This window comes from Halictus rubicundus, chromosome 12, assembly GCF_050948215.1.
Source record: "Halictus rubicundus isolate RS-2024b chromosome 12, iyHalRubi1_principal, whole genome shotgun sequence".
In the NCBI taxonomy this organism is placed as follows: Eukaryota; Metazoa; Arthropoda; class Insecta; order Hymenoptera; family Halictidae; genus Halictus; species Halictus rubicundus.
Genome location: NC_135160.1, coordinates 879,826 through 894,339, shown reverse-complemented (window position 1 = coordinate 894,339; position 14,514 = coordinate 879,826). Strand labels below are relative to the sequence as shown.

The window sequence follows — 14,514 nt, the reverse complement described above, 5'->3', positions numbered from 1 at the left end:
GATGGTAATCCCCGTAAGTGATTGGCTGACGATACTTTGCGTTAAACTACCGAACTGAGACCATTTATTGAATTGCGCTCCGTACTCTTAAGCTACGCCCACACTGAGGCAACCACGGACAGGCTTTACTTGGTGTTGCACACCCTCTATTTTCAAGGATATTCTTACCCTTTCGGTACAAACGAATCACAGTATAAATAAATTAATATTAAATATTAGGGGTAACCATAAGATATCAATTATTTGCAAAGAGTTTGTTTTGCCTTTAGTTCTGTACCGATCGTTGAAGAGGAAACACGTATTCTTTTATAGTTTTCGGTAAAGCAGCCTTAAGAAATAAAACGTTCACTTCTATAGAAGATGTAAGGAGGCACCTTGAGTCATATTTTGCTTCACGAACCCTGGATTTCTATAAGAGGGAGATTGAAAATTTGCAAAAAAGATGGCAAACTGTCCTTGATAATGATGGAGATTATATATCTTATAAGAAATAAAAACCTGAATTTACTACAAAGTTTGTTTTAGATTTCAAAATAATTGATTACTTATGGGTCCCCATAATATTTTTATGAGAACTGCTCCCAGCAAAGTTTCATTCTTTTGAAGCGTGACCTTCGGACTCCTGCGAGTTCGAGGCCTATGCCGGAGCATTATATTTCACTAATCCAGTTTTATTCCGATATAAGGCGATGCCTCGGGACCACCTTTCGTCGTATTTCGGATAAGGGTACGAACGACTCCGGCATAGCCTAGAGTTAATCGAAGATTAATGTCAAAAATGTATTTACTTACAAGCTTGTGGTTTCATAAATTTAATTTATAGAGTCTATGAAAAGTCTACAATTTTTTATTAATATTTTCTGCTCCTCTGCGGTTTCGAAAATTTCACTATGAGGATGAAAAATTTGCTGCAATGTGAAATGTTACAGTTCTGTGGTTTCATAAATGACATTACACGCATGAAAGATTTTCAGATATTTTTAATATCACGATACTGCGGTCTTGTAAATTTCACTATACGCGTGAAGAATTTTCAAATATTTTTAATATTAGCATTTTACGGTTCTGCAAGTTTCACTACAGACACGAAATTCTTGCAGCTATGTTGAATATTTAATACCATTTAATGATCAAACTGAAATAAAAGTTGAAATTAGTATTGTTTAACATAGTGTTCAATTTAATTCTTAATGCACCGATGACTCTCCTTTATGACCACACTTCATTTCTTCTCTGCATGTTTGCAATGTTTGCAAATGGTAATTTCCTGAGTTGGAAATTGACGTTTGATGTTGCGTATTTGCATAAACGATTGTCCACCTATTGTACGGTGTACACGGTCCAAGATACATCATCAAAGCATCAATTTGTCTATAAATTTACTCGTCGTTGTCGCGCTATTACGACACCGACCGCACCGCAAAATCGATTAAGCGGTTGACCTGAAAGTGATTTCGAGTACGCGAAACGTAACAGGTGTTGAGTCCAGAAATTTATTGGCCGCGCCGGCGTGTTTAATGAGGCGTAAATCAGCCGTGTCTATGACTGTGAAGAAAGAAACTTGGAGAAATCCACATCCAGCCACATAAACGAACCGATTTTTCAGTACTAACTGCTACAATTCATAACAAAGGACGTTGGTAAATGGACTGTGAAACACTGTCGAAATACTAGACTTCACATTCACCGTACTGTTACATTCAAACGGACACTATGATCATAAATCTTTATGGAAAAGTTTATCAATAATTTTCTCACTTGTGCGATCGTAACGAAAAGATCTATAAATTGTTCATTCGGGTAAGAATTTTTCAAAGTTTGGTGTTGCGAATGAAACACATTCCAGATTTCTCTATTAAAAGGCTCGAATTAAATCGTAACTATTATTTCCGTTCTTATCAAGTAGTATTGTAATCCAGAAAAATGTTTGAATGATCCAAAGAAAAGGTGGAAATATTAATATTAAAAACTTTCTTGTTTTCACATACTGGAATATGTAAGATCATTCCTGGGATATTTTAAAGAATTTACTTAGACAGGAATGATCAAGAAATATTTTCGTTCAGAACTTTTGATAAATGGAAGAGTCTTTGAAAATTGTGGGAATTATTTGATTGAGAAAATAACAGAACCGTAATTAATGGCGTTAAGAACGATGCAGACTTGCCGATAAACAGACGGGCAGGAAAATGAAGCGGACTGGTCGACGCATTGATCAAATAGATCGCGCGATGAAGCCGAATCGATCATTAATAACGTAAATAATGGCGTGGATCGGTGCTAACGACAATGATTCACGGGTCGAGGCAAACGGCGCGGCGATTGCCCGATACCGGTGTACCGGTATACCGGTCGACAAACGTAATCAACGCCGGGCTCGTACTCGCGTGCGACTTCGCGATCGGGAGAGATCCACGCAGATCGTATCGATCCGGGCAGCCGGCCCCCACGGCCTCGATAGATAGATCGGCGAAATTCATTTAATTAACTCGACGCGCCGTGACGGATGCGTGTGCGGTTTAGAACCGTACTCGCTGATTGCGTAACCGACGCATTCGCCGCCGAGAAGTTTGTGTATCGGGTGTCGAAAGGTATCGGAAATCGGATCGAATCGCATTCCTGCGCACTACACGCAGATATCGTCTGGCCGGGAATCGTTCCTGGCTTCGATTCCTTTCGAACCTATTACTTCTCCTCGCGGCCCGGCCGTCACGCCCGTTCCCGTCGTCCCGACGTCGGCGTCGACGTCGACGTATCTCTTTTGCCGCCGTTCCGCTTCATCGGAACCGACGAAAGGGAAGGTGAAAGCTCCTGGCATTATCTTTTCCGGTCTCCCGGAATGGATTATTATGTGAGGCGGTTGCTCGACTGATGAGCTCCGCCAATTCTTTTTCCCTTATTTGACGTCTCCCTAATCGAAGGCGGTATTTTAAAAATAAAAATAACATATTTTTATGCCTACAATTTCTATTAGGGAAAAAATTACTACATCTTAGCTTAATTTCAGTCACACGAGTATCCACAGCTTTGTAAAATATCCAGCGAGGTACTAAGGGAAATGTGGCAATGTTTGAGAGAAACCTGTGAAGATACCAAAGAAACTGGGAAAACGTAGTCAAGGAGATAACGAAAGGCGAGGAAGGTTTCACTTCGACGTAGCAGCAACACGAAATAGAACGAGAAGAGAGAAAGAAACTAATATGAAAAGATAATAAACATAATCCATTAATTAGCTGGATAAATAAATTTACATAAATTTTTGGTTTGTACAATTTAATCTACAGTTTATTTATACGAGTGAAATTTCATATTGATAGAAGCGAAATACGCGGCCTAACGTTCACGACCTCCGACATAAATTTACAGATTCGTGAAATTTGCATGGCATCCGGTGAACTACATATTCAGCAGCACTGCCTGCTATTTGTATTCAGTGTCGGAAAAACGGTGACTGAAGTCACCCAAATGGTTTGTGCTCCCTATGCTCGAGAAACTGTGACTGACAGCTTATTGGCCTGACGTGGCTCCATCTGATTTCCATTTATTTACGCTGCTGCGACATGATTTATCAAGCAAACGTTTCGAATAAATCGACGCCGTCCAAAACCGTCTCAACAAATTTCTTGCTTCGAAACCGTTGAATTTTTCACGCGCCGGTACACGCCAGTTGCCACGAATACGACAGGAGACTATTAATATTAATGGCAAATATTTTGCCATTATTAAATAGCACAAACTCTCATGAATACTCTCGGACTGTACCCATAAAAATGATCCAAAGACAAGGTTGTCACGCATGAAAGTCTCGTCGCATGCCAGTACATGCAACCATTAAAGATAAAAGAAAAGAAAAAGTGAATGCTCGATGAGATCTCGTCTCTGTAACCTCATCGAGCATTGCCCATTGTGTCCGATTCTTTCGATTCATGCATGCTCGTTCAAGAACAGACCATGAATCCAAGGTGCCGTGCGTTCCCGCTCGACTCTCACAGCAGAGTAAAGAGAGAGAGAGAGAGAGAGAGAGAGAGAGAGAGAGAGAGAGAGAGAGAGAGAGAGAGAGAGAGAGAGAGAAAAGAACACCCGTAATGGATATCGTGAGAAACGCAAAGTAACAAACGGCACGCCGGTTTCGCGTACAGGCACGCGACACACGGACGGGTCACATGCAACGCACGACCCCGGCTTCGTTCCTTGACGAGGACAGGAAATCGACGTTGAGACACCCGGTACGTTACCAGCACTCCACACCCACTCCGGCGAAGCGCGTTTAGGTAGACCACTTCGACGCGAATTCCCCCAAGCGTGACTTCTCATGTACGCACACGCGTAAATCAGTCATTCCGGATGCGGTATCTCGTGGTAATTATTTTCGAAGTTCGGCGACGGCTTAGAATTTGTCTCTGTAGCACACTTCAGTTGCGGGAAGCAGAGCGAACAAGATGATGGAGTGTTGCACTTCGAATAACCGGAATTCTTATTTCTCCTATCTCTCGCAACCCCTAACCCTTACATTGGGGTCCCCCGTGACCCCAACAAAATTTCTGTATCGTCATTATCGCTACTGCCAATTGTCTAGAGCTGTTGGTTTGGAAGGAAAGTTCCAAGAGATTAATTTATTCAAAAAGAACCTCAAAAATGGTAAAAGTTATTAGAACAGAATGGAAGATATGCTACTGAATAAGTATCTTAATTTTATCTTTGAATTTTAATTTAAAAACGCTACGAACTTTCGCTACAACCCAATACTTGACCGATCAACCACAAACTTTGAAGGTGTATTAATGAAACGCGAAGTATTAATTCAACAATGTAACATGAACTGTCGCACTTCGAATAACTGGTATCCTTACTTCTCCTATCTCTCGCAACCCTTAAACTGGTACACTGGGGTCGCCCGTGACCCCAACAAAATTTCTGTATAGTAATTGTCGCAACTGCCAATCGTCTAGAGCTGTTGGTTTGGAAGGAAAGTTCCAAGAGATTAATTTATTCAAAAAGAACCTCAAAAATGGTAAAAGTTAATAGAACAGAATGGAAGATATGCTACTGAATAAGTATCTTAATTTTATCTTTGAATTTTAATTTAAAAACGCTACGAACTTTCGCTACAACCCAATACTTGACCGATCAACCACAAACTTTGAAGGTGTATTAATGAAACGCGAAGTATTAATTCAACAATGTAACATGGACTGTCGCACTTCGAATAACTGGTATCCTTACTTCTCCTATCTCTCGCAACCCTTAAACTGGTACACTGGGGTCGCCCGTGACCCCAACAAAATTTCTGTATAGTAATTGTCGCTACTGCCAATCGTCTAGAGCTGTTGGTTTGGAAGGAAAGTTCCATGAGATTAATTTATTCAAAAAGAACCTCAAAAATGGTAAAAGTTAATAGAACAGAATGGAAGATATGCTACTGAATAAGTATCTTAATTTTATCTTTGGACTTTAATTTAAAAACGCTACAAACTTTCCCACCAACCCTTGACCGATCAACCACAAACTTTGAATGTGTATTAATGAAATGCGAAGTATTAATTCAACAATGTAACAGACAATGAGGTTACGGTGGTGGTACGCGTACACGTCGAACCGGCTTGAGAGGTTAATACAGTTTGTAGGTGCTCGGGAGCTAACGATCTCCGCACAGCACATGTACGAACGTGTGAATGGCCTCAGTTGGGCTACAATTAACCTCTCGTCCTCCTCTTTCCCGAATATCCAGCCCTGGTCGGGTCGAATGAACCCGGTTGTAAACGTTTATCCCCCCATCCCGCGCGTTTCTCCATTGAAGCAGCAATAAACGTATGTTTTGTGGTCAGTTGGGAAGTGCGCGGCGCGTTTCCAGCGACATCAAAGAAGCGTAAAAAGCGTGGAAAGACAGGGACGGGGAGGGATGAACAACGATAAACAACGGTCGAAGGGACAATCGTCTCGGAAGTCGGACAAAGTCGAGACAGTATTGAAGAGGCTGGTCGAGTATCGCTGGAAGCGAAAATAAAATTCGCAAAGCAACTTTGTCGGCGCGCAGCAGAGTCATCGGAGGGGGGGGGGGCTCGCAATTAAAAGTGGAAATCTCACCGTCTTTCGGGCGCAGCGCCGTACAATTAATTTTTCCCCAGGTTCGACGGTGCTCGGTTAGATTTTATTTAATTACACCCCTCTTTTCGCTACCCCGTCACCAACCCCTTCGCGTTCCGTCCGAGACGAGACGAGACGAGATCAGACGAGAGCTCGTCCTCCTCCGTTCCGTTCCGTTTCGTTCCGTTCCTTCCTTCTTTCCGGTCCGGACAAAACTGTGAAATTAAGGACGCAGGTTTTCATTAGCGGCCCCGCGGACCGGTGATTAAAGGATTGCTTTCGTTTTGCGGTTTCATGTTTATTCATGCCCCTCTTCGGCGCTTCACTCGGCTCCGATTCGACGCGATAAACGTTCGTTATTGAAATCGAACGCGATACGCGCTCGATTCATGTTTTACTGTTTCAGTGGACGCGTTATCCGGACATCTTGGAACTGTTTTTGAAAAATGTCCTCGCGTTCCGTAAGTTCCGATGGATAATGAAAAGTTTTAGAAAGTGGTAGATTTATTTTCACTATTTTACGAGTGACTTTCTCTTTCTTTTTTGCTATGAATGCATGAAGTCCACAGTCTAATAATAGCAAAATGGAAGTCGTGTGAGTTAATAGATCCTGATACTTACAGCATATCCTACGCCTTTTACTCGATATTAACACATCTTGCGCGGGAAGCGACTAAAGTCGTTTTTCACGGATTATTGATGGATTATTGTTATCGACGGTTTTTTGTGATGTTTTTACAATAAAATCGGATAGACATGCGTTGCAAAAATACAAAACGTGCGTTGCAAGAATGAATGCAACACGGTAAGACTTTGGCGGCAAAGTGCCCGCGCAAGATGTGTGAACCTTATGACGTTACAGAAAATGCAGCGAATAAACCAAATATTGTTGCGAGCTACAGAAGGATAAAAATCGTGACGAGGACAGTCTATTCCCGTAGACGGTCACGCGCACCAGGATAGCTTAAAATTCACCCCTGCGATCGTCCAATAATTACCAAGTGACCCAGTGGCGTCTATAAATAGCTCATCTATAAATATCTATAAATAATTTTAATTTCATCTATTTTCCTTGGAAGTGGCACACGCGGCGCATTTCCGGACCAGGAATAATGAAGCTGGGACGTCACTACACGGTTGCAATGTTGCGCTCGATAATGGAAGAGGAGTGGAATAAATGGAGTGTTGGTAACGAGGCGGCGAGATAGATGAGTATCGTCGTTATGTCTCTCGGATTTAAAAAAAAAAAAAAAGGTGCAAACAACGACGAACTCGGTACGCGCATCGAAACATTCGAATCAATGTAAATAAACTGAAAAATGTTTCATTTCGGATACCTCCATTCTAAAATATCGCAAACATACGAGATTAATAAATAAATAAAATTAAACCTTCGCACTCCGGGCATTTGTAAACGCCTGTTAAATGTCGCCTCAGAGGCGACAAAGGAGTGCGAAGGGGGTTAATGAAGACATCAGGATTGTTACTGTTATTGCACGTTTTCGTGTTTACACGCGCGAAATCTCCTCCCTGGCTGGCACACTAATTGCACTGACGAATCTGAATACAAAGCCCTCCCGGGCCGCGTGTATAATGGGCCAGATGTATCGGTAACTGTAAACCGATCGCAATTTACACACAAAACCGCTCTATCTCGTTTTCCGTCCGTATTTTCGACATAATAGTCAACGCCGGGGTAATTCACACGCGGAAACGATACAGATTTCCGTCGTGAACGGTTGGCCAGCGAGCGTGGCCGAGTTTGTGGTCGACTTGTGTGCGAAACCTGCGATCGGAACCAGCCGCGAATACATTCCTGACGGATTCCCATGGGATATCGGATTGTACGAAACGAGATCTACCAGAAGACGTAGGTGTAAGAACCGATCGACCTTTGAACGCGTGTGGGTGCCGCCGATGCATGTGCATTTACTCGCACCCACGTGTTGTTTGAACCAATGTTTAGAAAACGGCCGGTATCCGCGAACACCGAACAACGTGAGAAAGCTTATTGTCGGACGAATCGGTGTGTTGAAATTTCATCGTGCCGGCCGATTGCGTTCCCCTGCAGCGGGAAATTATCGTTGACATTTATAGTTTTGTTAATATCGCGAATATTAACGGCCCGGAACACACCCAAAGTAATTTTGTAAATCGTGAGCAATCATCCCGCGGACGTGGGCTCGCTGAATCATGCTGTTTCGCGTCGGACGGTTTAATAATGCGGTAATTATATTTCCCGACGATTTATTGAATACATAATATGTCAGAATCGAATGAAATACTCTGCGTTTGATTTAATATTATGGGTAAGTAGCGGGGAGGGGGGGGGGTAATCCAAGTACCAGACACACGAGGCCTTTTTTAAAATATATAAAAATGTAAAGAAATGTATAAAATCATACATGGTGGTGTTTCAATTTTTTTTTCATTTGAAGAATTCTACCAATTTTTGGTTTTTGGAATAATATTTTCCTGCGTCAATATATGGTTCCAATATAATATTTTAAGTTTTGTGTTACTAGTGTCGATTTGAATTCTTGGACGGTGTAATCAATAATCTCTATTACAGTACGCTCCTATGATGCAGTCGTTGTAACGACTGGCTTATTAATAATTGAATCAATTGCATCAAGTGCAGACTCACGCCACTTAATTTGACAGAGATCGGCGATCAATCATGCAGTCGTGTTCGATACAGACAGCATCATCCATTGTGCCTGGTGCTCCGCGATTCTACGGTAACAATTGGTACATGACATACGTAAAAGCTCCTTTTGCATTAACCGAAAAAGAATCGTGACGAAGATGAAATAAATAAACTGTAGAGAATTCTGGAAAATTTAAATTATTGTCTATCCAATTTGATTTTCATCGAAAATTCGATTCTTCATTCTTTGTAAATCATCAATAAGAATTATTAACAAAGTATACGATGTATGCATTAATAAAATATTCGATGAACTAACACACATTGAATAACTTCAAGAAAGCCTAATTACGCTGTCCATTTGTGTTTAATTAGAAGAATCACGCGACAGAACAAAAAAGATATGAATTAATAATAACGGATCTGAGATTTTAATCTACCTAGGAAATCATTGTTTACCAATTAGATGTCGAGAATAAAATGAATGCAATATTTTCATTATTTTTTATATGCTCAATCGCAATTGTATACAAATACAGTTACGCTCGGAGTAATCCACGTGAGCACGAATAAAATATCGTAAAGAATAATTTTCTGATGCGCACAGCGAAATAATTAAATCTAATTAAGATTACATGAAAATCATTTCTCTTATCTTGCTCGAATTTGCATCGTTATTTTAATGTTGCGCGGATATTAAAAAAGAGAATGAAATTAATGAAAAAAAGATTGAATATCTCTTTTTTAGTATTAATTACGCTTTAAAAATAAGAATAATTAATATAGGCACGGTAATTGTAATCCCCACAGTAGTTGGGTCCCTTATCCTAGTCTACTTCTGACAGTCTCCCACTGACTTCGTTGTTTTTGCAACGAGTCACAACTAGTTCTCAGTTAATTAGATCATATTTATACTTGCAAACGAACGAACTTATTTGCGTAACAGCCTAATAAATTGGACTGTTAAAAAATGCGAATTTTCTTATTACTCCCGAGACGACCGTCCGCCATTTAGCCATATTTAACGATAATGAATTTCCTTTCAATTTATTTTTTCTCCGCCGATCGAATAAACCGACGCGAGATCCCATTCTTCAGCAGTCGGGTCCCTCGAGTGGGTTTACCGTTTGTGGACGGCGAATCGTGTGCCGGCGTTCATTAGTAAATTAAATGTTAAGCGTGGCTACGGATAATGACCGGCGCAACACACTTCTGGCAGGGTGGGAGCGGGGCCGCGCGTATCTGCAATTCGAATACTTGTGGCGCGTCTCATTACATACCTGGGAACGGGATGCGATCTCGTGCGCGCGCTAATATGCCCCGATATCTACTGGGAAACTCCGTCCCAAAACACGTTCACCGGGATAATTAATCATCGCTCCAATCGGCCGTTAACAGCACCGATGGTAATTGGACCTGACACATGGATGGGTCTCAACGAACTTACCTGGAACAGAAAAGAAGAATTAAGTGATTAGTCGAATCCGTGTTTACACGTTGATTAACAAACTCAACGGGGAGATCTATTTCAGATTTTCCGTTCGCGCCGATTGTTTCAACAAATCCCGATTGTAATTCTGAACCCTTAGCACTCGAATGGCGACTGTAAGGCGCCACTAAAAATTTGCTGTATCATTGTTGAAAATATTTTCACATTAATGTTTGTATTTAATAAATTACTAAACATTTCGGTATTGTACGAGTAAATTGCACTATTTTAATAATAATCTAATATTCTAATATTCTAGGAAATATTCTAGGTCGGAAGAAATGTTTCGTTTTGAAAATAAGCTTCGAGTGTAAAGGGTTAATAGGTCGATAAATACTGTTATTTGCCGGAGTGTTTTCTTCTTTGCGTCAGACCGTTCATTATTGAAATGAATTATTGAAATGATGTAAGAATTCGTGGTTACAGATTATAAATAGCCGACATAGAAGCCAACATTTTTTGTACTTCAGTGAAATGTCATCCATACGTTTCGAGGGACGTGCATTCAAATTGCAACGTCTGTGAACTGACACGGTGAAAAATATAATCTTCCGAAGAGACTGGATATGTTTGAAAAATGCATGATATATATCCTCACGACGTTATAACATGTATGACACAGATGAATGAGGATTTTATTCTTAAAATATCGATATTCGTTCCACTCTCGTGTCGCTGTTCTGACGCACGGGACATCTTCGATATTTCAACGAAGAAAATTCCAAGGAAAATCTGACAAGACGTACGTTTATCTATAAATATTATACCCGTTCAATATTGATCATTTTCCAGACTCGAAATGATGAAGATTTACATTCTGACCGTGGGAGGAGAAGATTCCTTTGAAATGAACAACTTAAAAGAAAAGAAAAGACTATTTTTCTAATAGAAATAGTCTACTGTCCACTGGAATTCGTCAAACAGCGAATGCAAATACATAATCAATATTTATACATAAAAATCCATGAATTCTGACTGAATTAGTTCCATGTCTAGATGGGTTATGAGCGGTGTCGCCAGATGAGGGGAGGGTGCACGAATCGAGGGGAAAAAGTTACCCTCTCTCCGCCAGTATAGCACGGTAGAAAGGGAAATTAGAGTGGGGGCACAAGACTTGATCTGGCGACACTGGTTATGAGAACCTGATCCCATAAACGGCTTGTTAAAACTGTTGCACTATTTCAAAGCAACCGCAATAAAACGAATTCAAGCGAACGCAATCAAGGTGGAGCAGTTAACTTCTCGGATATAATTAACCCGTGTCTCGAGAGGGCCCGCTGGGTTTTATTTTCCGATAACATTCGATTCACGTGTCGCGATCTTATCAGTCGATTCCGGCGTGTTCCTTTATCGGCGATCGTGTTTAACAATAAGATCGCAGAGAATAATTCTAGGCGGACGACGGCGAGCGTGGTCCCATTAGTGTAATGACGACGATATTGCTTTCATGACATCGGGTCTGTGGGTGTAGAATGGTGGCAGGCCACCACAAAAACCGTCCGGGGGAATGGTAATTAGACGGTAATTACCATCGGCAAATATCGCGGCGGATTAATTGGATTAATTAGAGCCGAACGACCGGGAGGCTTCTGTCGCGACGGTGGCTTTCCTTTGGCCGGTGGCGTTTGTTCCTCGAATTCGAGAAAGCCACGCGGGCATAATGCGGGCACCAAAAGCAGAAGCATTGAGAACCGAATATTTGAGCCGTTTATTTTGAAAGTGGCCTAAGTCCATTTGCCAATTTCTTTTTGTTGCCCGTAATTACGTGTACAACTTCAAGTTACCTGTCATAAACAAACATACTAAATCCTATCCAATCTTCCTGCCTAAGAATTATTCTGGGTGCATTCTGCACCACACCTGTATCCAGTTTGGAAAGTGAACTAAATGTACCCCCTCTAAGCATTAGACGGAAATCACTGGACATTTTCTACGCTCTCTCAGTCTCATCCGTCCCTAGTAACTCAGTTAGCAAACTCTTCCTTCCAAATAATCCGACCAACAATTTACAAAAAAAAAAAAATACTATCCCAAACCCCTCTCATTGAGAATACAAGAAATCTTATAAGAACTCAACATGACCCTTCCAAATATTGAAGATCGCGTTCCATTCTTTCTACCACCATGGACCTCTTTTAACATCCCTTCAACATTATTATTTAATGAATCCAAGGACCAATATAGTGACACTAACAGCATAATACTAAACACTATACTCCAAGATCACATCCACCAAAACAACTACACACCCATCTACACCGACGGCTCTAAAACTGCTTCGTCCTGTGGTTGTGTCTTTATTACCGAAAATTACGTTTTCACCAAAAGACTGCCTAACAGTTTTTCCTCCTGGTCATGTGAAATCCATGCCATACTATATGCCCTATTATACATTCAGAATTCTAACAGAAACAAATTTTCCATTTTTACTGATTCCAAATCCGCTTTTGACGCCATTGGCAATCCGACGGAACACCCTACTATCCAACGTATCCAAAAAATTGTATCAGAAATCCTAAACAATAATAAATATATTAACTTCGAATGGATCCCTGGACATGTTGGCCTCATTGGTAACGAAACCGCAGGCAAAGCTGCAAAAGAAGCGTGCAGTCTTCCAACCTGTGACGATAACTGTAAAACCAGCCTTCCTGATGCAAAATCCTATGTTAAGAAAGCCGTAATAAATTTTTGGAATTCAAATTGGACTAACGGCACCCACACCAAACTTCATAAAATTAAGACCAATGTCTACGAAACCCTAACCGATTCACAATTTTCTAGGAAAGATCAGGTCGCAGCTACCCGCATCCGAACAGGAATATACACTCAAATATTCATATATTCACTCAAAATATACCCACAATTCCTGATAACTAAACAAAACCCACCGAAATGTACAACTTGCGCCGTGTCCAACAACATCTCTTCTCAACGATCCAGATTTTCCATCGAAAATGACCTCATGACAAATTTAACCCTTTGCACTCGAGTGGTGACGAAATTGCAAAAAATATTACAAAATTTGTATTTAATAGATCACTAAACATTTAAATATTATATGTGGAAATCGGATCAATTTCGTATGAAGGAAATGAAAATATTCCAAGACGGAAGAAAAATTTAGTTTTAGATTGAAAATAGCGCCGAGTGCAAAGGGTTAAACGAATACAATATTGGAAACGTCCTTATGTTTTTTAGATCTATTGATGTATATAAACTGTTATAAATTTGTTTTTTGCTGTACCCCACCACAATGTAAATGTTTACCGTAACTTCACTTCTACATTCAATTGTAATCCATGTGGTCGCTAATGACCTAGCTGTTAATGCGACCACTTTGAAATTAGCGATATATAATAATATAATAATAATAATAACATTTATAATAACATTTGCATAATTTTGGACACATAAGTTTTCGCAGTTAGTTCAATAATTAAAACTATTACTTTGGAAGTGGCCCGAGTTGAATTCATTATGGATAATGTCCGAAGGACATTATCAAAAAGTGCCGGAAAGGTAATAACTTTGTTCTAAATGAAATGAAACAAGAGGATTTCATATCAACAAAATTTTTGGAGGACGCAATTTTTAAAAGGGTAAAGAATTCTAACGGAGAAACAATAAATTGGTTAAAAATATGCTGGATGCGTTTTTTGAGACATGAGCCATATAAAATTTTCTATAAGATATCAATGGATGAGAATGCAATGTTTAAAATCCTGGATTTATTACCACGTCGGGGTAGACCAAGAAAGTTCGAAAATATTGTATTGACACCACTTTATAAAAATATAAGACGAACTACAACAGCGAAATACAAGGACATGATGGACTTACTACGATGCATACCACCGGAGCACCATGACTTCTTCAAATCCCTCCCGCATACACAAAATGTAGATGAGCAGTAAATTGTTATGTAATTTATGTAGTTAAAAAATGTCCCGAATAGCATAAATTGTGTTTTTGAAATGTTTTAAAGATATATAAAGTAAATTGAGTGTTGTTTTTACAATTTGAAGCATTTTAAATTATGTCGCATGGACTTGGGCTCTTTCAAATTTTATAACGAATCTGGTTGTTAACTTTGAAAGTGGTTTAACTCCATTTTTGGTAAGAAAACACATATTATTCACTTAATAATTGCTATTATTTTAATAGGAACTGTAAATTTAACTCTTTTAGATACACTTAAACAGTATGACACATTGGTATCCTATACGTATATTTTTAATTTTATTGAAACACAAACCCTTAAATATCTCAATTTAAGTATAAGTGGACA

The 14,514-nt window shown here is 39.9% G+C and overlaps 1 protein-coding gene across 1 annotated transcript in view; it reads left to right on the top strand.

Annotated features, from left to right (window-relative positions):
* Positions 1 to 8,515, top strand: part of LOC143359825 (uncharacterized) — a 55,807-nt gene extending 47,292 nt beyond the window's left edge. The window contains exon 7 of the mRNA XM_076798103.1: positions 7,164 to 8,515. Within this exon, the coding sequence (XP_076654218.1) occupies positions 7,164 to 7,292 (129 nt within the window). The 3' untranslated portion in view covers positions 7,293 to 8,515. The remainder of the gene's footprint in view (positions 1 to 7,163) is intronic.
* Positions 8,516 to 14,514: the final 5,999 nt, after the last annotated feature.